At 38.1% G+C, this 22,981-nt stretch overlaps 1 protein-coding gene across 7 annotated transcripts; it reads right to left on the bottom strand.

The window, feature by feature from the left end:
• Positions 1-2,328: 2,328 nt before the first annotated feature.
• On the bottom strand, positions 2,329-18,907 carry WASHC3 (WASH complex subunit 3). 7 transcript variants are annotated; one of them, XR_012586339.1, is made up of 8 exons: positions 18,775-18,907; positions 17,017-17,115; positions 14,697-14,762; positions 13,136-13,264; positions 11,483-11,593; positions 7,477-7,541; positions 5,386-5,464; positions 2,329-4,118 (listed from the first exon to the last, which is right to left on the bottom strand). XR_012586339.1 is itself a non-coding variant. In XM_074581744.1 (8 exons), the coding sequence occupies exons 1-7, from the start codon at positions 18,823-18,825 to the stop codon at positions 5,437-5,439; spliced, it is 549 nt and encodes a 182-aa protein (XP_074437845.1). In that variant the 5' UTR covers positions 18,826-18,907; the 3' UTR covers positions 2,329-4,118; positions 5,398-5,436. The 7 variants fall into 7 exon arrangements, 5 of the variants coding, with proteins under 5 accessions (XP_074437845.1, XP_074437821.1, XP_074437829.1 ...); XR_012586340.1 differs by having other exon boundaries at positions 11,483-11,590; XM_074581744.1 differs by having other exon boundaries at positions 5,398-5,464.
• Between the last annotated feature and the right edge of the window lie 4,074 nt (positions 18,908-22,981).

Raw genomic sequence — 22,981 nt, 5'->3', positions numbered from 1 at the left:
AGTAGTGATTTTTACCAGAGACAGAACTGCAAGATGAAGCAAGACACAAGCCTGAGCTAATGCGGCAGCTCCGGTCTTGCCTGTAAAGTGATCTGAATGGAAACACCATCACATGAAGTATTGGGAGAATAACGCGTTGGGTGCTAGAGCAGGAATTTGACCTGCTGTCATGTTGGACAACAGGTCCCCAAACTTCCTGAAGAGTTAGAAAATGCATGTTCCGTTTTGCAGAAAAATCCACTGTAAATCTGTAACCTTGTGTCAGCTTTTCAGAGATGAAACTGGATTCCCAGAAAGCTGAAGACCATGATGAACTTGCTCTGGAACATCATGGAAAGCAAAATCAACCTGATGACACGCAATTCAAAGTGCTGACCTTAGTGATAGTCTCTTTTTCCAAGCACAGGCTATAGCTTTTTATGACTTTTTTTTGCAGAACGTCAAGCTATACACTTACTCAATGGTGCCAATAACACACTGGACACAGAAACAAGAGAAAGGAAGAGACCCAGCTTGGAAAAAGAGTTATCAATTTTCTTTTCAATTGTAGCTGAAGAGGACAGTTTAGAGGGAACAGATTAATGATTGAGTGCTAAACTTCAGTATAAAGTTATTTTCTCGTCCAGATGTTATTTTTGCCTTTGATGGTTGTCCGAGGTTTCATTGACATAAATACAGATAATGCATCTAGTCTTAAGGCACCTACATGCATTTAAAATGCCTGTAATATCTTTAAGAAACTGACCTTTACACATTCTGCGCTCCGGTTCACCAGCAAAATGAGGAAGATGGTGATCGGATTAAAAAAAAAGAAGTCTGTTTAAACACTGAGTATATAATTTATTAATAGTACATAATTAGTACATAGCTATTATTAACGGATGCATTCAACAGTTATTCCAGCAACAAGCTGAAGTAGTTCTTATGCCTAAAAACTGTAATATTGCCCCAGATGATGATTTTAAATCCACGTAAAATTTCAATGTATTAGATGTGTATGACTGACACCTCTTAACGTATACTGCATCTTTTAAAAGTCCGTTGCTGTGGGGAGCTTTTTACAAATAAAAGTCACTTAAAAATGGACTTCTTCCCTTGAAAGTACTATGTCTATCTGATTACTATGCAGCCAAGTTGAAATACTCCCTCCATCTTCTATTCCAAAACAGATGGCAAACAATGAGCAAGTTGGAATATGCTCCGCTTATAGTATTTAGCTTGCGGTTAAGGGCTTTCCAACTTTCTGGGGTAGCACCATCTCACTAGAAAACTGCTGTAGATCAAGGAGGACTAGCACAGCTGACATAATTCAGTCTCAAACCAGCCTTCCCATACTTAGTAGCTTCTTGTGTCAGCGTGTGTCCTAAACTGAAACATCTCAGATTGAACTTGGCTACAACCTAAGAGTACAGTGATGTGTTTAACAGATGAGACTGGCAGGAACAGAGGAGCTAAACGCGGTCAGAGGTTCCGAAGGCAGTGGAAGTGCTATGGCTGCTGAGGCACTGAGGGTACACAGAGGTGGTTTTATCTTTTTCTCCCTGGTTCCTCACAGGTCAGACACTTGGATTTTGACTGTGCACTCTGCCACCACTTCAGGGGGAGAGGAGACAAAGTGGGAAAATTTTTCTTAACGTTTCTACAAGCCTACCAAGATTGCGCTATTCCAAAGTAAACAGCTAGTCTGCAAAAAACACCCAACTCTTAAGCAATTAAATTCAGCAGGCCTACTACTGAAATTGTTGTTCTGTGACATATGTGACACACGTAACTACCAATTAATCATCCCTCATTATAACAAGTGACAGTAGGCTAGAGGTTTTCTTTTTCATTTCACAAAAAAAATACAACTGTAGTGGTGTAAAAAGCAAACAATTTTAGTTTCTTCAGATTAAAATTACTTTACACGAACGGCTTCTTAAAAATGATAAACGATGGAAGTCCTACCTCCTTAAATGTGTTTTAGTAACGTTGTTTATTTCTTTAAAAAAATAATTAACTACTATGCCTCAAGTCAGCTCTTTAAATCACGCTACTTCCTTACATAGGTTAGTATCAGTTCAAGAGTATTGAACGTACCGTTCTTATTAATTTCGGTCTTCCTTACATTTTCTTGTTAGACAAGCAGCTATGGGCTGTTCAGTCCTCTAGTCAGAGCACTAACGCGGCTCAGGTGGAACTCCAATCCCCTCTTTTTAAAACTCTCCCCTTCAGCTAGCAGACTGACGCAACTTCAGCACAACCAGTTTTGGAGAAACATGCATTACAGAGGCTCCAGGGGAATTTTCACCTTGTTTAAAACATACGGGAATAAAACAGAACCACAACTTTGGTTTACAAAACATAGCTTTAATTATATAGATTGCTTCAATGAGTTTTCAAATATAGATTTCAAAAAGTCACCAGTGTTTTACTATATGCTTTCTGAAATAACATTCAAACACTTACTTTTGAAATACTTATTGCTAATATGTTAATATTTGTTGAGTTTTACCAAGTGTTAACTATTGAATATTTTTGTTTAAGTGTTCAATAATAATTAACTCATCATTGAAACGCCATCGCTAGTCATTTGTTAGTGCATATATGCTTTCATAGGGACTCAGTTATTACTCTGATTTACAGGTTATGAAGAGCTTAAATAGGTCAGCTAGACTCAAATGGGAGCCATGATTAAGTTCAGAAAAAAAAGCAGATAACCTACTGAAGTGGCAATAAATAAGAGAGAAGAAAATGACTCGGTCATAAAAAGCTAACAAATTTATATACTTAGACCTTCAGTTTTAGTCTCTTCTCGGTCTCAGGAAGAACGGGAAAACACCAGAGGGTGAATGATTGCCTGGCCCACAGCATTCTGCTATAATCACAATAACCTGGGGAATTCAAACAGATTGAAGAATTTCATGTGGAACAAACTATATTAAAGAAGATTCTTTAATGAAATGTCACTTCTGACTCATGCATTAGATTAAGTACTTTGGACGGAAGTCTTCAGGGCCAGTCAGGCTCCAAGTGGATTCCTTCATATTGTTCCCAATGCACACCTCAAGAGGTAGCAAGGCAGTTTTACCACAATACAAACGGAATTTTGGCTTCTTTGCTGAAATTTCAGCAAGGGCACCAATTTGGAGGCGATTTCTTATCCTATGCAAACTGCTCGGCCACAGCTCCTTTTGAGTAAGCCCAACAGCAGTCAGAAAGTGGCTTCTGCTGACCCATGTGACAGTGTACAAGTCGTGAGAATCTGGTATTCCATTAATTATCTCCCAGTCACTTCTTTCACAGTGTCATTTGCCAACCCACCTTGCAATGTTTGTAGCTTTCTACACCACTGTAACTTGAATTTGATAAATCAACTCTTCTACAGAGCAGGAATTTCATTAACAACTCCGTGCAGACTCTAATGTGAGGCTGAATAGCAGTATATACTTTGAAAACAGATTCACATTGGGTTTTAATATATTTTTCACTTGTATTTTAGTTTCTCTCAAAGCAGAGTATCACTAATTTGCAATCACCATAAGATACCTGACGTCTGTGTAATTCTTGTTACATCACTTTAGAATATAGTATATTAAAAAAAAAAATACAGTTCATCAGATTACAATTAAACAATTTCATTTTGAAAAGTTACTTTACTTGTATGTTATGGTACAAAAAGAAGGCAACTTAGGTTAAAAGTGTTAGATAGAAAATACAATAATGAAGAATACAGTGTTAGAGACCTGAAGGTTTACAGGTGTGCAATTTTTAGAGTTTTACAAACTAATTTCAGAGAATCAGAAAGGCATCTGAACTGATGCAGCATAAAAATTGCAACGATCCCACGATTAATTTTCATGGTGGGAAAAGTTCAGGTTGAAACATGATGCTTGTTCAAACTTTCTGGGAGAGAACACGGAGGATCTTAGTTCTTAAAAATGCTGTCAGCTAATACACATCACCCATGGGACCCACGCAAAACCATTGTCTGCTAAAAGCTCGAAACACATTAGCACTTAAGAGACGTTTCCAAAGGATGAAATCAGTTTCTTTAGTCACTAAATGAAGATTCACTATCAGAACTGTCTTCTGCTTTCCCATCATCTCCCCAGGCAGGCACAGGGGCATCTGGGGTCCTGCAGGCAACAAAAATGTTGTAAATCCTAGAAGGTGGCTGAGAGCACAAGCAACTTAGTATGTAATGCTAACGTCCTTTCACCACAATTGCATGCACTTTATATCCACACCATTTAACACAGTAACTGTTTATGATTCACAAACTCACACCTTGCTGGTATTGCTTCACTTACAACTGAAAGATAAACACTAGAAAATGTTAGTCAATGGACATTAAAACTCTGTAGACATCAGTTTGAATGCACACCTTTGAGGTTATCGGAAATAATGACAGATCACTGAGAAGTGGCAAACACTTGTAGAAAGAGTTGAAATCAGGCAATACTGATTAATTCAACTTTTTTTTTTTTTCAATCTTCAGAGGTACTAGGGCTGAAAGGAACATGCTGTACACCATTAAGCAGTGTAAATAGTACATGAAAAAAATAAGACAGGAAATGAACAATATTGTATCCAACTAAAACTGCAGGGATAATTTAGAGAAGCAAAAAAGAATTACTCAGAGTGGAATTTGGCTAGAACACTGGGTTAAATTTGACATGCAAGAGCAGCCATGGGATTTTTATTGACTACAAATGATCAGATCTCTTGTATTTAGTTTTGAGGAGAGTATTTAAGATGGCTCTTAATATCGTGTCAAAACATTTGCTCAGGGAATCCACTGGGAACAAAGGGGAGAGAAGCAAGCCATGTAAAGACTACCTAACACTACTGACTGAAGATGCTGGCTCTCCCTGGCATCTCCCTCCTAAATATGTAATGAGTTTGATAATGCAAGCAAGACCGAGCCTGGTAAATTCTGAAACCAAGGCAGAAAATATACACGCAGTTACACTTGGGGAAGGGGAAGAACGATCTTCACAGAAACCAACTTCCTGTATGATAGCTAACTGCTCTCTTTGATAAAATACTACATTTTAAACTAAGCCGACAATTGTATTATTCATCCCATTGTTATTTATCTTCGGGCTACTCCTGTGTGCCATGACACAGAATTTCTTTTCCAACTTTAGTTCTGTTTATTATAATTTCTCTGTTGGAAATCCCTAAGGAATGTTTAAAGTGCTTCTAAACATTTTGGGTGCAAAAATGAGAAGTGCATTACAGAAATGTAAGAGAGCCTTCTCCCTCCCTCCTGCACACCTCCAAAATAAATTAAGCAAGCGTTTGCTTTTTCATGCAAATACCACTTCACAATATTATTCCTTGTTGCCGTGGTAATGACAAAACAGAAAAGCCGTGCAAAGACATGTGATCTGGAGAGACCAGTGCAAAAACTCTCCTCTAGTAAGGAGAGGAAGATGGCAATGATTTCCTTTAGTTCGCGAGGGCAGGACAAACTCTTCTGGAATCGCAGACAGGCAAGAGAGGAAGGATAAGAAACAAAAGTTAAAAATAGATAAATTGGGAGCTTGATTGAATTGGCAGTTTTCAAATTCTATAAAAGGTTGAGAAAGGAGTGACAACAGAAGTAAAACAGCTGAAGGAAGAGAGTATAAACAACTCCATATTATTAGAATTAGCATCTCTGCAGCCACAAAAAACCCACACTCAGTCACTGGCAAGAGTGACTTGGGAGAGTCTGCAGTAGGCGATTGAGCATAGAGTGATAAGTACATTTTCCTAATTTTCACTGGGACTGACTGAGTAGGCCTAAGGAACCTGAGGACACAAGAAATTTGATGTGAATAGCAAGATACATACTAAAAAAAAATATCTATGAGATTGAGACAAGAAAGCCAGAAAATTAAAAGAAAGGTCACACCTGACTCCTTAAATATTATGCACTATGCACCTGGCCAAAAAATTAGCTTTCATTAATCAGGTAGATTTGGTATACAGTTTTCAAACCAGTAACATTTTAAAGAAAATGTGCCCAAGCATTACTGTTGCACAGAATCTTTGAAGATGGACTTGGAGACCAAAGCCCAGACATATTCTGCAAGCCCCAATCCACAGTAATAAATGTTTCTGTCTTAACCCAAATCAGACGATCCAAAAGCAAGTGCTTTTTTTAAAAAAGCTTTTGAAATTTTAACCTATTATCTTATTTTTATCTACTATAAAAATCCATCCAAACATGAAGAAACAGCAGCCTTTACAGAAAGGTAGGGACCAGAAATGCAGAGCAAACAGTACAACACATTTAACACACAAATAGTAAAACCATGTTTGATAACCCTGTCTCACACTTGCACAGGTTCTTGTGTTCTTTTTCTTATTTCTCATTCAATCAGCAAAAATACCAAATAACTACTTCAGGCTTATTTAGACACGAGGAAGTAGCTGGGAGCTAAACTGACTCAATATATGATGATACTTCCGTTTTCCTATATTTTTATTTATTATTTTAAACAAATTACTTGCTTCAGAGTAAGCCTTTCCAAAACGTAAAAAGACTTCACTGGAAAGAAGAAAAGGAGAAGCAGACTTTCTAATACACTGACAGCTTCTGAAGAGGATTAGTGGATATAATGAAAGTTAATATTTTCATCAGTTTAACAAATTCTGTGAAATAGTACAGTAAAACTAAATTACAAGTCAAATGTAAAATATGTAAAATGTAAAATGTAAAATTCATGCTTATGGCCAGACAGTAGCTTTGAAAATGAGTATCTATTCTTAGTAGTCTTCACATCAGGTTTGCTCAATCAACAGTCACAATTTCAAACTGCTGACTTCAATTTACACTGTTAATGTTGAAGTCAAGTTGTACACTCCATCTACTGAAGGAATCTGGAAACAGATGTGTTGTCCCTCGTGCGTCCAGCAAAATAAAATAGAGTTTGTTCTTACTACTCTACATTGATGGCATTCTGTTATTGAAGTGCTGAAAGAAAATACGTGGGAAAAACCACATACTCTAAACAGCACAGTGAAAATGGCTACTGATGTATTACTTGATTCCTCATCGCTAAATGCACATTGTCACATGTTCCCTTGTCACTGCTATAGCCTTTTCCTTGAACTGCACCACCTCTGCTTGGCTTGGAAGAAGTCCTTCCATTTCCTCACAAATCTGAATGGTGAAGTCCTGCAACTTTCTGTTTGGGGGGGTGCAGTATCTACCCATTTATATTCCAGTCTCTGTATTACCTGGGCCTTGCCTCGGACTAGCCAATACTGAAAAGACAGCTCATAGCTGAGATTGTATCCTCTCCTCCTTTGGTACTGATGGCCCTCTTCAGACCTATAAAAGGCTAAAAACGCCTTTCACGGAAGACTTCAAAACCTGTTTTAAGGCTGATAGTTTAGATTCACAATGCCGTAAGCAAGCTTTTCTAAGCACACTTTTTTTCCAAGTTTTTTAAACACACGGTTGAATTCCACCCCTACTGGAAGTTACAAATTACTTACTCAAGAAGATCTGGATTTAGCCCTTCAGAAATCATTTTGTTTCGTATTGCCATTACAGGAACACCCTGTGCAGGAGGAGGAAGAATAATATGAAACTATTGGACATAAAGAGGTGAACTAAATCCCACAGGTTCTTTTAGCTACACTTCTATACAAATGTATGCATGTCATTTGTTGAACATGAGAGTGGAATGATAATCTCAGTTGCCATCAGTACGAACCGAGAAATGAGAAATGACTAAGATCAAAGGCCCTTTTAATCTTTCTTATATTTATAACAAAACACCTAGAGAAAGTTGCAGGGAGAGAATCGGGAATGGACAGTTACATTTGCAATTCATGCAGACAAAACCAGAAGGCTGAAGTTATGTGTATGGACTGAGAATGTGAAGAAAGCACAAAGACAGCAGTTAACAATTGTGCTTGAAAGACAAGGAAGACGCAAACATGCTGAAGGTATAGAGAAAGAGGGAGGAAAACCAGGAAAGTGCATCTGCTACAGCTCCGGAAGGATACCTTAAGGCAGTGCTAAAAATTGGAAAAGTCTTTAAAAAGCATGCAAAAAAAGGCAAACAGGACACGAGAACAGAAGCACAATTTAAAAGTGATTCCTCTGAATACAAGTGCTTGTACAGTCAGGCTTGAATCTTCTGTGACTTGTGGACAGACTGTAGCCAACTATGTACGTGTTAAAAAAAATTCCTTCCTTTCACTGCAAGTCCTTCCACAGCTTCTGCACTTTATTTTATTCAGCAACACCTAAACATCCCCCCATCTTGGATCGCACACCCAAGAACACATTGACCCACGTCGTCTTACGAGACACATTCCAACAAGCTGCTCCTATGTTTCCACTAGAGTTGCTCAAGGACAACTTGTTGCTTTGCCATCCCCTGTTGCAAACCATCAGAAACACCACCTGGACCACTGCATGCCAAGAAAGGAGGGAAAAAATAAAAAATAAAAAATAGTGATTTCCAAGGGACAAAGCTACTGGTCGTCTAGGAAAGTCAGAAGAGGCCTCACAATCTAAATGAAAAGTAGCGTAGAATTCTTTTGGCACAGGACAAATATCTGTTGTCCAAAGTAAGTAAAATAGTGATAAAATAACGGGCAGCCATGACTAATGTTCCAGAGCAGCATGTGGTACTACTGACAGTTGCAGTAGCTAACCTGGCAAAATGAGAACTAAGGTAGCTGTCTTACTGGGTTCTCCTTGTGCAGTTTCACAGTAAGAATTACAATCAAGACTTTTGCTTGAAGATTCCAGAATAGCACGCAGGCAGGTACAGTTTTAGCAATCTATTAGGCATACTGCCAAAAACGTGACTCAAATAGTTGTGAGGTATTAGCTTGCAATAAAGAATTTCTCAGTAATTCACAACTAATGTACATTGCAAAGGGGAAAGCATCAGAGTATTTTATGACACTTTAAAATATTCACTTATTCTAGTATAGATTTGGACACCAGGGATTGTGTGTGTATACACTAGCTCACACTATCTAATTCTTTTCCCTCGCTTGACTGCTTTTAGGGTTACTTCCCCCAGCTTAGAAGTCACTGATGAAGCGTTTATGCATCAATTCAAATCATGTGAAAACCAGACTGAGTCAGGTCAGACAAAGCAGAATTTGTATTTGCTCTCAATGAAAGGGAGCTCAGTATATGAACTTTAAGAATGCACTGGAAACTGCTATGCTTTCATGTTCGCTTGGAGAAGCATTTTATTCCAAAATTGTATGCATCAAAAACATACAAAAAAAACCTCTCAGCACCCTCATATATCATAGATTTACAAAACTAATCTTAAGTTTAAACAAAATGCCCTTTAACAGTGCACAAAGATGACTGTACCTATATCTGTTTAGAACACAACTAGGGCATTACAATTACTTTATCTTTCACACTTTCCTAAGTTTTAATCTAGAAAATCAGAGTCTAATACTGCTGTGAACCTAAATCTTACTAAAATGAAGCAGACAACTATTTTAAATCTAAACAGTAAGTACACTGACCAAACAGGTCCACTGAAATGGCACAGGCGCACTTTTCTAACATAGGAGCCAATACTAAATTTCCATGGCATTTGTCTCTGCCCAGTTAAGATTTGAAATCATCCAAATCACTACACATTCAACAGAGTGCTCCCCAGCCCTACTCACAGCCAGGTCCTGCAGCTCGGGAAGTGTGCAGGTACTGGAGAAGCCACAGCTCAAGTATCAATCTTGTTGCAAAATATATTTTGGTTCTCCATAGTCCAGAAAGAGGTCACATACCATCAGTGCTGGCAACTCCTGAAGAGCATTGCACTCTCCATGTTTGGTTTTTATTTCAGTTCTTTCAAGCAAGGATCAATCTGTATCAGGCCAGTCAGTATCCTGGCACCTACGCAGCTATGTTTGGTGTTTAGAATGAAATAAGAGTATTTGTACTTTAAACATGCAGTTTATTTGAAATCACAGACTGCTCCTCTCACCCTGTCAATAGAAGCGTTATGAACATTTATTGTAGCAAATATGATACTGCTTTTGTAAGGCTTGCTTTAATATTATTGTTGTATATTTTAAAAAAATATTCATTTAGTTAGCTGAACTGCACTCCATCGAAATAAGTTTGTTACTATTTCATAGAACAGCTATCTTTAGTGAAAAAAGATGTATCTCTTCACAGTGCAAATTCTTAAATACTACAAACATTGTGAGTAATAAATAAATGATCAATTCAAACAAATCCTCAGCTAGAAACTTAATTTTGGCAAATAAATGACACTAACTGAAATATTTGCCTGGACGAGAAGACAAGTTTGGCAAATACAAAAACACACATTAATTTGTAGTATGTTAGTTTGACTTTCCTACCACACTGTTTACAACTGGCAGAGGAGTCACCAGGAACTGCCAGTACAAAGGATAAATGTGGAAAGTGAGATCTCACTCCTTTAGCAGTCACCAAAAAAAAAAAAAGTCAAAGTAATTAGACCATCCAGGACTTTCACATCCACTTTGAAGTCTGGCATTAAATCAATACACTAACATAGCATTCTACTCTCTGCTACTACCCCACTGCTACATTTTCCAAATGGTTCGTAATAAGCTACCCATGAAGTGCCAATTTGTGATTCAAATGAAAAATAAGGTGTGGAACATTATCCAAAGTACCAAGGACACTAATTGTAATAACTGCTCTGAAAAGGGAGTGAAACCATGAGAGGTTGGTTTTAACACAAGCAACATTTTACTAATACTATGACACAGTCATATCTTCCAGAATTATAACATATATTTCAGAGGAAAATTTCCACTGACAGCTTGAAAATACAGATTTTTTTCTTCGTTTCCAATCTCATTAATTTTGTGGATGTGAAAAAAAGATCTCTTAAAAAACATCACCAAGAGTCTCCCATTCACCTTTTCACCCCTTCATTAGTCTTCACTCATGTAAATATTGAGATTACATTCATTTCTTTCCTGTTTATCTGTAGAACAGCCCACAGACAAAGAGGCAAACAAAACCTGCATTACAAATAACAGGAAACTGAAGTGGAACCAAGCAGTGAAGCAACTCTTGTATCTCTATTTTGTATCCTACAGAACTATCAAATACTCCTGCTCTGAACTATACTAGCAAAGCTGCATTTTGCACCCTGCAGCAAAACCAAACTGCAATCATGAATGACGCCAATTCTGCCAGAATAACTACACTTTCTGTGGCATCTTCTGTAACTCCAGCTAATATCACTCTGCATTTACACATCTTCACACCTTCATTTCACAAGTATATTGGCAGAATTTTGTAGAAAGATCTTGCCTGAAGCTGTCTGAGAGATTATATTACATCAACTCATTTATTAGCGAAGACGTGATAGAAATATTGTGATGTTATCTGAGCTTATAGACTACTGATGCAATATATGTCTTCAGACACTTAATCTTCACTTAAAGCTGTGTGTGATGTTCCACCTAAAAATAACGGAATACCTAAAGAATCATAAGAGAACTGACTTACCACTTGTACCATTTTGAGATATCTGGCATATCTTGGATCCTTGGCCACAGTTCTAACATTTTCTGTTACTACCTCTGTTTTCTGTAACCCTTCTTCATGTATATTGTTCTGCTGTAGACAAAGAAGATAACACATTAATGGTTAGGTATGCAGACCAGGAGCATGGAGAGATTTCAATCCAAAAATCTGTAATTTATGGGTAAAGTGCAACTCTTCTTACATCAAGATTGTTCTGATCTGTGCTTATATTATTAGAGATTTCCAAGATGTATGAATACACAAAACCCAGCTTTTTCATTATTGACTTACAAATGTGACTTTCTACTTGTAGTCACAATTTTAAGCCATTGTATAATACATGGAAAAAAATAATTAGCCTTCAATATCCCTGTTAAGTTTGTTGTATTTAATGAATAAAACAGAACTAAATTTTAATGCTTACTTTATAAAAAATAATTTTTTAAAGGATTATAACTATCTGCCCTAGTGGTCCAATGCCTTTTTTCCTTAAAATATTTGTTTGATTCCCTGACAAATGTTTCATAGAGATCATATAGCTTTTAAACTATACTTTTTAGTATAAACCATTAACCTAAAGGATAACATAAAGAAATCAAAGAATCCTTGAGAGTAATTAATTAAAAAAAAAGAAAAATTACAAAAAGCTATAGTACTACTTAAAGGACAACAGAAAACCATATATTTGTTATTACACTAACCATTTGAAAGTAGCATTGGAAACCTCCTTTCAGAAATATCTGTCCCTACTGTAACATCAGAGAAGAGGAACATTTTAAAGAAAACAAAATAACTGGGAACAATTTTCTAACATGACTGAAACACGCAATGCTAACTGTCCATTCTGTCTCCCATGTTGCTGGCTGCAAATTAGAGTTACAATCTTTAACAGGCAGGGAAAGGCAACAGAGTACTCCAGCTATTGCCGCTCCACAGCAACTTCTACTAAATAAAAGGAAGAACAGAGATTGGAACTGGAGATTCAAAAAAAACAAATTATAACAGGAAACTGGGGAAAGAACACCATCTACAAATGGGCCAGACTGGTGATCACAGGGTTTAAGTCTGGGTTAAAAAACTAACCAAACACATGCATACACAAAAAAAAACCCAACAAAAAATTAACTGCAGGGAAAGGATCTTAATGTTGCTCACTTAAAATCACTCACATTTTCTGTACATAGATGATAATATATAGAAAACATTGACTCTAATAATCTCTTTAAAATAAAGTATGTTAGAAAATCCAATTTGAGCTGAAAGCTCACATTTTAAAGGAAGGAGGAAAGAGTTGGAATTACATGGTTCGAACTGTTATTTTCATTCATGTCCTTCCTAGTCCCCTGATGCAGTTCACATTCATATTTTACTGCAATTGAAGAGGAAGGAGGCATTAACCATTAGATTTGAGTTACTTCTAATTATTTAAGCCACATATTCAAGAAAGGGTATACCCTCTTTTGTTTTAAGTCACTGGTTAAAACAGTTTCATTAGTAAAAATCATAGTTTTAGATCTTTATAGTTGATTGCTCTCTTCCAATAGACTTGCTTCTTCCATCTATTTCAAATGAGACTAGAAACTTGACACGGAGAGGTATACTCCTTCAATGTATTAGTTATGCTTCATTACTTACTCCAGATTGAGGCGATACATCTGTCTGTTGATCCGTAGTAGCTTGTGCCACAGGACCATTTGTAACACTATTCATATTTGCACTGGACACTTGAAATTTGACATCTTCTAGGCCAGGAATAGAGGATAACTGAGTGTACAAAACATCATCAAATAAACAACGAGCATATCGTAAGTCTATCTATACAATAAAACCTGCAGTATGCTGCTTAACACATATTCCCCAGGTAGGTTTCACGTTAGTAAAATAGTAACTTTTTACCACTAGTTTTGCTATTTTGAGTGGCAGAAAAACAAAAAAAAAAAAAAAAATTTTTCTATTCAGGTGGCCTCTACAACAAAACCCCCAAAACACTCCATTAGAGCTTTCACTCTTAACATGAGGCTGCAGTGCAGAAAAGACTTCAACACCTTCCCAGCATTTTGCTACTGTACTTACCAGCTACACAAGAGCCGTGCCATCTTCTCTACTACTTCCTCTACAGTGAAAGAAATCATGACAAGAACAGCTCTATTACCTAACAGATGGGCGACTGGTTACAGATTTTGCAATTTTCCACATCTTTCACTCTTTTTTAAGGAAATGCTGAGAGTGGATATTAAATATGCTGCATATTTATTTGAAGGAAATTCTATTTAACGTGATTATCAAGAATTTTGGAAAAATTATCAATATTGATCATTCCTAAATATTTTGAAATAAATAAGAGTTAGTAAGCACTGTTTGTACTACTACAGTATTTTTCTCACAAAGATCTTAATGAATGGTTTCAAAACGTCTTACCCCTGCTCCCAGAAAAGCCAACTGAAATTGCTTCCATCATCATTGAAAGAAGGATTTGTTAAAACTGTACAGTGAATGTCTTTTTAGTTTGGGGCTTTGGTTTTTTTCACTTTTAGCGAATTAAATGATAATACATGACTACAAATTATATCCTTTTGTCATTTTAGCTGAAGAAGATACACCAAACACATTGGTGTTAGCTTAGATCCAATTCAGGTCACATTTCACTATCAAAAGGTTTAGATGGCATCTATCTAGTTACTTACACCAATTGAAATCCTTACAGTTTGGTAACACTTAGAAAGATAATTTTGCTTTTTAAAGGGGGCAAAAACGTCTTATTAGAGTTTCCATGGCAAATGCAATTTTTTACTGCAACCCTGCAAGACAAGTCACATATTTTAATATCTGAAAACTTCCCTCCGTTTTCTTAAAACCAAAGATGCAATAAAAGCAACACAAGTAAGCTGCCACGTAGTTCAGTTGCACTTTCATGATCCAAGTGCTCCCTTCCTGTTCAATATGCTTAAGAGACAAAATCAACATTTCCACTATGTGCTGTTGGTTCCTTCCTTACATATCAACTACATCTTCAAATGTTACAAAATAGAAGTGGCAAGGCATGCAAAGAGAGAATTCCCCATGTGAGCATTTTGTATTAGCTCCTTCAAATCATTATGAAAACTTATTTGCTCAATTCAGACTATGAAAAGGAAGCTAGTTCATGCAGTCTAGGACGCTGCCACTGTTAGAAGATAAAGATTGTACATATACATACCTTTGCATCCAAAATATTGAGTGTTGTTTCAATTTGTTGGATACGGAGAGAAAGTGCTGACAATTTCTAGAATAGAAAACAATTAGGACATGAAAACACTCCCATAGGCCACTTGTACATATAAAACAGTTCATATCTAGCTAAACAAAATCATTTTTGTGTTCTACCTGCTGAAGGCAAAGTAGAGCGTAAATTATATGATAACATTATGAAAAAAATGAAGTAATGACGTCCCTTTTTAGTACAGTAGTTACAGTGGTACAAATTTTAAATAATTTTAGTAGGCAGTTAGTTTTCCCAAATAATGACTGACAGAAATGAAGACAGACTATGTACAAAAGAAAGCCAAAGTAAATACGGTATTACTTTGGGCAACTGGAGAATAATGGCAGACATACCGTACTCTCACAGTTACCAAAACATCTTTCTTCAAAGCTTTTTCCAAATGCGGAAGATGAAAAGATGCAATATGTGTGTATGTAACAGAGCAAATACAAAGTAGAAAAATCTGATAAAGACTACAGCAGGTAATTGAAAGTCCTATATAGTCAAAATGCACAGTGAATCAGAACTAACCAGAAGCTTTATATGCTCCAGGTGCACCTCAATCAAATTTTGACACTTTTTTTTTTTTTTTAAAAATACCACTTAAGTTTTTTCTAAATTATAAGAACTGTCACTCTTTTAACTAATCACTACCATACTCCACCAGACCTGTCCAAGTGAAGTTGGCTAGCACGCTGGCTGGCAGGTACGTACCACTCTGACAGCTTTCTGGCACGTTGGCAAGATTCTGCCTGGCTCTGAAGCAGTACTTTAACACCCTAAGAAAATGGCAGTTCTGCCAATATGCTAGAAAAAGTAAAAAGAGACTGACAGGAGTTAGTCTTTTTGGATAGTGCACTGACTTGTTTACAGATGGTTCTTTGTTCATGAAGAGGAGTTAGTTCCTACTGAAACTATGTGCCCTGCATGTAAGTTGGGGAAAGGGGAGGAAAGATGTACAAAAGACAGTTATATAACTTTACGGGTCAGTTTGACTAGACAAGAGCCAAGAAATTTAGAGTTAAGGATGGTGTCAGTCCTAATTTCGAATTTCTTGGCTTCCATTGATTTACACTGGGACCTTTCACTCTAAAAAACTTCTGTACTTCACAAATAGAAAAAACTTTTCAAGAAGTTTATAAAGCAACTATTTAGTCTCTTGGGTAACAACACATTTAGGTTAACTAGTAACTATTATTAAGTAGACTTCACAGCATTGCTGCGTGCTCAAGATGGCTTTAAATATGCAAGTTCTGATTTCCATAATGCCTATGTAAGAGGTAATATTGAGATCATGTGACAATTGAGTTTTGGACAACTGACAACAGCATCACCAGGCAGTTACACTGTCCCATGTATCAAGTTACAATACGTTTAAAAATCTAGAAAAAAAATACTTTTTTTCCCTCTGAAGCTCCATATGTTGATGTGGTAGCCAAATTTTATACTTGCCACGGGTCTGGCTCTAAACTTTACCAACAAAAAACAATTTCTCAGATTACATGGCTTAGTCTAATTGGATTGACTGCTGCCCTAGCTCTGCTGGCTAGGGCTGTATAGTAGTTTTTGTTCAATACCAGCGAACAGTTACAAAAAAACCCACTAATGACAAAAAGGTTAAGCTGAAAGCCACATTATAAAAACCCCTTTCTACAAAAGAGGAAGCGCTCTTGTCCTGTTCAGTGGACAATTCTAGTCCTGTCAGTCTGGCGTATTTCCATTGACACTAAAGTCACCACAAAAACTTATCAACATTAAATATTTTTATTTTTCTCTTTTTAACAACACACTACAATGAAATGCTTCACGTTCCATACCAATCACCTGCCACTGTATCACCCTTTTAAATTAAAGGTGGTAAAATCTGAAAGCAAGTTTTGATGCAATAGCCTAGGACACAGATGAGAGGGATACTGACTGTCAAAATGGATTCAGCACCACAGGAATATGACATCCTTCTTCCAAAATAAGATGATATCCACAGATGGAGCTGCTCAGAAGAAATTCCAAGTACCAAAAAGTTCAAAGACTGTGCCAAACGTAAAAGTTTAAGGAAACACGATTAAGTGTGCTATAATCAGCAGTTCATGTGGATATCTTGGGGAAAAATCTGTCTTAAGCACTTACTCAAGAGAAACCTTGAACAGAAAGCAGACTAAATTTTTTTGGTTTAAGCTACCAGTACTATTGCATCAAAAATATTTAAGTGAATGGTTCTTGTTTCTAGGATTTTTTTCATTGTATAAATTGACAGCTGGGAAAATAAAAAACATACCTCTTCACAAACAGTAGAAAAGCGGTTGAGAAACTGTACTGTGTGAACCACAAATTGGTTTAGAAATGCTACAGTTCTTTTCTGCTGAATAGCAGGAACCTGCATTAAATAATATAGGAAAATTAGATTATTTTATATATACTCTCTCTATATATATACACTCTAAATAGATGTCAATTCTCACATTTGGATTCAAAGACCTGTTAAAACACGGAAATGTTTTAGAAAAAAATATTTTTGAAATCTACCTTAAGTGTGCTCACTTTGAATGAATATGTGTACATATGTATGTGTACATTCAATGTGTACATTGTAAACAATTTATAATATATATTATGTATAAAAATCCTTTTTCTCTAAAAACCTAGTAACATGACAGTTGAACAGTTGCAGGATACGCAGAAAAGGCAACAAGATCCACATACATGAAGGACTGTTATCTTATTTAAGAAAACACTTTAAGATAACTTTGTGAACTTTCCTGAAAATCAGTGTTAAAATATTTTTAAAAAAAGAGAGGAAATCAGAATCTTTCCTTCTGAAGCTTAGGAAGCAAAACCAAACTTTTGTCATCCATACAAATACTCAGTTACAACCAACACAATAATCAAAAATAAGGAGTAGTGAAATTGGTGTCTCAGTCTTTAGTGGCTACCTATACTTCTTATTTCCAAGCCCAGACTATCCTAAAATTACACTTTAGTGTCACTCCTCCTAGTCAGATCCAACGCATGCATACTTTTCAGACTAAAAGGTAGAATGTTATGTTTGTCAAAAAAAAGTCTAGTGCTTATAATGTAATAGACAGTTGGCATTTTTATTTAAAGCGTTCTAGAAGACTGGAATCAGGAGCATTCACACTAACGTTTACGTATAAAATTATAGTGCCTCAGGGTTAATTACCTTGGATAATTGTTTAACTCTTAAACTTCACACAGGAAATTACTCTATGGAATCATAATTGGTGAAAGTGAAGGATTTACAAGGAAAAATATTTGCAGCCAAGCTCCAGCTACAATGAACAACAGTTTGTGAATACAGTGAGTCTCTGGTCTTCACCTCTTTTTTGGTCTTCCATTTGTCAGTGTGGCCATTCACTACACTTTGCCAATCTTAAGACGTCCTGATTTTCTGTGAGACTTCTGTTGCTACTAACTCAAGCTTTGAGTCTGTGCACCTGCACAGCAGGGTTTGCTAAAGTTCAATTCTGCAGCTCCAAAACCGTCAAACAGTGCTTATGGTCTTATCAGAAATGTATGGGGTAGCACAGAGGATGGAGGGGTCGCTGAGGCAATCGGAACTGCCCTATCTTTGTGCTCTGTAGTTGAGAAAGAAAGCTAAAAGGATGTTTTGCGTCATTAAAAGGCACGAATAAGCAGCTTTGCACGTGATTTGCCTCACAGTTCTAAGACTCAAGTGGCTGAGCTCTTCAATATAACGCTATCACAGAACTTGGCGGAAAACGCCGTTGAAAAACGTTAATATCACGCTCCTGGGGACAAGAGAAGCCGCCTCGGCCGCCCGCGACCCTGCCGCGGGCACTCGGCCGCCGCTACAAAAGCAGCCCCCTGCACGCCGCCCCGCAAGCCGCTCTCCGGGCCCCGGGGGGTCCGGCGAGGCCGCGGCCGGGGCGGGCAGCGGAGGGGGGGGGAGTGGGGGGGGATGGTGACAGGCCTCGCCCAGCACCAGGGCAAGCGCAGCCGCCACCGGGGGAGGAAGCGGGACAGCCCCGGCCCCCCGGGCGACCGCAGCCCGTACCTTGGTGAGGTCGATGCCGGAGCCCACGATGGGCAGCCCGTCCTCGTCCATCCCCACCGGGCCGCGGCGGCGGGACGGAGGGGCAACCCCGCACCCCGGATGCGCTCCGCGCGCGACCGCTTGACCACGGCCCGGAAACAAAACTTACGCTGCGAGGAGCGCTGTGCCCTGTCCTTGGGGCCTGCGCAGTCCCCCTCTCCCAGCGCAATGCACCATGGGAGTTGTAGTTCGAGGGGAGAGGGCGAGGCGGGAGGGCTGGGAGCCCTCGCTCTGCGGAGGCCTTCCCTCCCCTATCCGCCTCCCGCTTTTTTGTGACCCGCCCCATGGTGGCCAGGTGCTCCTGAAGTATCAACGCCCTGCTTTTCCCAAATCTTGGGTGGTTTGTTGGTCCCCGCCGCAGAGGGGCCCCGGACAGGCTGGGGCAGGGCAGCGGCGAGGCGAGGCGGGCTGCGACCGTGGCCCTTCGAATCACAGAATCACAGAATGGTTTGGGTTGGAAGGGACCTTAAAGATCATCTAGTTTCAACCCCCTGCCATGGGCAGGGGCACCTCCCACTTGACCAGGCTGCTCAAAGCCCCATCCAGCCTGGCCTTGAACACCTCCAGGGATGGGGCATCCACAGCTTCTCTGGGCAACCTGTTCCAGTGCCTCACCACCCTCACAGTAAAGAATTTCTTCCTAATATCTAATCTAAATTTCCTCTCTTTTAGTTTAAAACCGTTAACCCACGTCCTATCACTCCACTCCCTGATAAAGAGTCCCTCACCATCTTTTATGTAGGCCCCCTTTAGGTACTGAAGGGCTGCTATAGGGTCTTCCTGGAGCCTTCTCCAGGCTGAACAACCCCAACTCTCTCAGCCTGTCCTCACAGGAGAGATCCTCCAGCCCTCTGATCATCTTTGTGGCCCTCCTCTGGACTCATTCCAACAGGTCCATGTCCTTCTTGTGTTGGGGACTCCAAACCCGGACATAAGTACTCCCATGGATTCACACTGGTGCGAACATCACTCCACAGCTGGAGGGCAAGGCCCTGTGTAATGCAGGTTGTGAAGATAAAGCGTCTTCCCCAGCAGTCAGACATCAAAAGAATAACGAGAGAAGCCAGTGATGAAACTGTTTCTGTGCTCTTATGCATTGTTTGGGTGGTGAAGGGCCACACTTTGAATATGAAGAATAAAAACAACAAGCACTGAATGACCATGGGATCTTCTGAAAAAGACAGAAGCACAGCTCTAATCACATTAGGAAAGATTCCTGTACTGTAATGCTTATGCAAAAGGAAACAAGGGGATATGGTAAACCTAGCTATGGCCTGTGTAACGTTTTTGTTCTGTTCAGCAATACCTATCACAGCTTTCACTCGATCCTCAAGCTTAGGGTATAAGTAGGTCTGTTCTTCTTCAGCCGTGAAACCCAGAGGTACCAGGCTCCAAGAAAAGGGGGAATAATCTGTAGGTTTGCAAATGTTCCTCTGGAAGAATTCCCTAAACTGGAAAATAACCAACCTGTTCTTTCTCTCTCTATGGAGAGTCAGGAATGGCAATTGCATACAGATCATGCATCTAACCCCCAGGCAGATTAGCTATGAATGAAATACGAGAAATGACCTTTAAATCCCCAAAGACATGGCTCCAGACAGAGCATTACGCACACTTGAATTTGTTAGTAAATCCCAACTTGAACAGTATATGGAAGCGGCATCTGTTGGGTTATTCCACCATGAAAACTATTGTTGACTCTCAGAATTTATTCTCACGTTAGCCAGGAATATTCAATTCAGAAAAGAATCCATCCTTTGGAAAAGAGATGCAATGTCACTGTGATCACTGATGTCTGGGCTAAGTTTTGGAGAATCTAGGCAAAACAACGAAAAATCCTAGAATTATGATGTGTGCTATGTTCATTGTAACATTGGAAAAAAGATTACCAACAGCTCAACCTGTTAAGTAAAACTTTACTTCATTTAAATTCTGAGGTTGTGTACTACTGGAAGGCAAGACAAATCAGGGTGATTTGGGGTCCTTGTTGACAGTAGTGAATCCAAACAGAGTATAGTAGAGGAAATAGTTGGTGAAAATTCTTCATGGCTACATCTAAATACTACTACATTTAATAATAATAAAAAAAAAACCTATCAAAATTTACAACAGTTAAGAATCTATCATAGTCAGTAGGAAGCTTCTCATGTGATGAGATCAATAAAAACACACTAATTACTTTAATACCTTGAAGATTAGAACCTGAATGTGCTATGCTAATTTTGGTTTAAAATTTAACAAAATTCTCAGTTTACTTCCAAATTATTTCAGTTTGCTAAGCATTTTACAAACCCATATACAGAATCCCGGTAGCTGTACACAGAGCACTTAGATCTGTTACTCAAGTTTACATAAAATGCTCACTTATGTACTGAAGCTGCTTTTCTCTGATTTTATATTTATTACTTCCATAATATATTTATTACTAACCTGCTGTCATATGCACATCCTTATTGCTCTCACTGAAATCCTATAGCAAAGTCTTTTCGCCCACACTGTTTGGATTATTGAACAACCTGTCTTTCATACTATGTTTTGGAGCACTGACATGCAGTTGGAAATTTCTCACATTTCCCAAAGGAAGGACAGGGGATTAGCCTACAAAATTCAGTAGGTTTAATCTAGTTTATAGGAATTGTGCAAATTTTTGTTGGGCAAAGGAGCCGTTTGTTTAAATTATCTAAGTGAATTATCTTACCACCTTAATTATCTCAAAAAACTCCCTGAATTATATTCAAGAATTAATCTCATTTACCATAAAATGTCCATAATACAAGTTTTGCAGGCAATGCCACAGAAATTTAATAATGTAAATGATTAGTCAAATCTTATCTGAATCTCTTAGTCTGTAAAACTGGACAAGAAATCTCACAAGAATATGCTCTTCTGTGAACTTTCTGGTACTTCCTGCTTTTAATTTGGCCAAAAATACTGCATAAAAAAGTGCAACACAGCACTTTTTCTCCCAGCTGGAATTAGGAAATGCAGGGTATGAAAAGTGAAAAACAGAGAGTAGAGGAAAATGATCCAAATGTTTCCAAAACCTCTTAAAAATGTTTTAATTGAACTGGTTAGTTAAACTGGAACTATTAATGACTGAACCCCCAATGGGAGGATTTATAAAAAATAATAGAGTGATAATATCTAGATTTACAGTGTGTGTGATTTGAGAATGTATTTTGTACCAGCACCCATACTGGATGATAAATGTCAAATTAAGGAATAAATACTGTATGGTACATAACTGCTGGCAGTTTATACCCTGTGTACGTGTCTACATATATATATATTTATCTATCTGCAGGCATTTAAAGACACAGTCATGTAGCTCCACCTTTCAGTGAAGGAAAGATCAAAGACTGTTTAACAGTTACTGAAATGCAGTTCAGCTGAACATTAGTATTTTGAAGATGTTAACCTTAGAGATGCTGAGGCTAACTTGGAGGGCAAAAGCTTTGTGTACAGGAAACTGATCAAAGCTTTGTCTTCATCATCAGTAGAAAGTATTTTGTCTTGTGATTAGTGTACACTAAAAAGTAAAGGCAAGAGCATGGGTTTCAAAGCACTGAAACCAATCTGCTACATGTATTTTTATATTGCACAAAATCGGAGCTTCTTGTCAATTGCAAAACAAAACTGCACAAGCTGAAAAAACTGGCAAGTGCTACTGTAACATACAATGTTCCTATGCATTTTGTATGCTTATATACTGTTACAGGTCCTGAGAGACGATATTCTGTTAGACTCAGCAAATAGAACTCAAATAGCTATACAATTGAGAGGCAAGTTAAACAGAAACAAAAAGCTGATCCAAAAAAATTTCCAGACATGCTGTCACCTGATCCTCCATAGGGGCAATAGCTGTTTTTACTAAGGTGGTCCAATGAACAGCTGAAAAGGTCAGAGTGTGGATTAACATTTTTTTGATTTCCCATGGGGTCTTCTAAATCCATGCTTGCAAAGGGTATTCTGGCAAAGTTTTCTATATGAAACTGATATTGCCTCAATGATTTTTCCCTCAACTGAATTAAAAAAAAAAAAAGGTCTATCTTAATAACTTAGGTATGTCAGAATACGTACAAACGTAACAAACAGAAGGTTCACAGAATTATCAACCCTTGACAGATAAATAGACTGAGAAATACAAATGTCAGGTGTTATGTAGGTT

This window comes from Larus michahellis, chromosome 1 (genome assembly GCF_964199755.1).
Source record: "Larus michahellis chromosome 1, bLarMic1.1, whole genome shotgun sequence".
Taxonomy (NCBI): Eukaryota; Metazoa; Chordata; class Aves; order Charadriiformes; family Laridae; genus Larus; species Larus michahellis.
This window is presented reverse-complemented; position numbering and strand designations above follow the sequence as displayed.